The sequence below is a fragment of the Geospiza fortis genome, unplaced genomic scaffold (assembly GCF_000277835.1).
Source record: "Geospiza fortis unplaced genomic scaffold, GeoFor_1.0 scaffold200, whole genome shotgun sequence".
Taxonomy (NCBI): Eukaryota; Metazoa; Chordata; class Aves; order Passeriformes; family Thraupidae; genus Geospiza; species Geospiza fortis.
Window position 1 is genome coordinate 785,010 of NW_005054353.1, and position 1,574 is coordinate 786,583.

At 62.8% G+C, this 1,574-nt stretch overlaps 1 protein-coding gene across 2 annotated transcripts in view; it reads left to right on the top strand.

Annotated features, from left to right (window-relative positions):
* Window positions 1–1,574, top strand: part of OSR2 (odd-skipped related transciption factor 2) — a 2,813-nt gene continuing 1,239 nt past the window's right edge. For both annotated transcript variants that reach the window (XM_005423448.2, XM_031058998.1), the window contains exons 1-2: window positions 1–760; window positions 1,418–1,517. In XM_005423448.2, the coding sequence (XP_005423505.1) occupies window positions 108–760; window positions 1,418–1,517 (753 nt within the window). In that variant the 5' untranslated portion in view covers window positions 1–107. The remainder of the gene's footprint in view (window positions 761–1,417; window positions 1,518–1,574) is intronic.

Genomic DNA, 1,574 nt, shown 5'->3' on the forward strand with positions numbered 1-1,574 from the left:
GTCTCTCTCTCCTCCTTTCTCCCTCTTTCTTCCTAGGATTTTCTCCCCGTCTCGGAAGCCCAGCAGAGACACCAGCTGCTCCGCCGGTTCGCACCCACCTCGGGAAGATGGGAAGCAAGGCTCTGCCAGCCCCCATCCCGCTGCACCCGTCCCTGCAACTCACTAACTACTCCTTCCTCCAGGCTGTGAACACCTTCCCCGCAGCTGTGGACCAGTTGCAAGGTCTGTACGGACTCAGCGCCGTGCAAACCATGCACATGAACCACTGGACACTGGGCTATCCCAATGTGCATGAAATCACCCGCTCTACCATCACGGAGATGGCGGCGCAGGGCTTGGTGGACTCCCGCTTCCCTTTCCCCGCGCTCCCCTTTGCCACGCACCTCTTCCACCCCAAGCAAGGGGCCATCGCCCACGTCCTCCCAGCATTGCACAAGGACAGGCCCCGCTTTGACTTTGCCAACCTGGCCGTGGCCGCCACGCAGGAAGACCCCCCCAAGGCGGGGGAGCTCGCCAAGCTGAGTCCCGGACTGGCCTCGCCCCTGTCGGGCATCAGCAAGCTGTCCCCGGACAGGAAGCCTTCCCGCGGCCGCCTGCCCTCCAAGACGAAAAAGGAGTTCATTTGCAAGTTCTGCGGCAGGCACTTCACCAAGTCCTATAACCTCCTCATCCACGAGCGAACCCACACGGACGAGCGGCCTTACACCTGCGACATCTGCCACAAGGCTTTCCGGAGGCAGGACCACCTGCGGGACCACCGGTGAGGGACCACCACGACCGGGGTCGGGCCGTGGGCAGTCGGGGTGGGGTGAGCAGCTCTAGGGGAATGAGATTCAGCGGCTCCAGGAGCCACGGAAACAGCACAGGAAAAGCCCCCGGCTCAGATTCGGAGGCCACGGAGGGACCAGGGCAGCCGAAACCTGCGCTTTGTGTGGGAAAGGCACCCGCCTGAGGGAGAGCTAGAGGGGTTCACAGCCGGAGATGAAGATCCCGGGGCTTTTGTGCTTCTGAGTCTTGATCCTGGGGGGTGCAGGAACAGGACGGGTCGCAGGTGGGCGCTTCCCTGCTGATCCCCCACCCATCTCCGCATGCTGTGGCCCGTGCTGAGAGGCGCCCGCGGCCGCAGAGCTGAGAGAATCCTCTCCGCCTTCGGAGAAGATCGGCTCGGTTCCGGCCGGCAGCCCAGACGCTGTCCCGATCTGGCACCAGAGAGTGCAGTCACGCTTCGATACGAATTATTGCAAATGTTTTGAACCGGCCAAGAAGTTTAACCATACACAGAATAGTAATGGGGAAAGGAAGGAAGAGGAGGGTGAGGGCGTCTGGGAGAGGGGGTCGAGTTTAGGGAAGCGGGGTCTGGGGTCGCGGGGCCCACGCACCTCCGGCAGCGCTGCTCACCCCACGGGTTGCCTTCCAGGTACATCCATTCCAAAGAGAAACCCTTCAAGTGCCAGGAGTGCGGGAAGGGCTTCTGCCAGTCCAGGACCCTGGCGGTCCACAAAACGCTACACATGCAGGTGAGCCCGCCCTTCCCAGGCCTCTCAACGCGTGTGCCGCCGGCGCTGTTCCGGCCT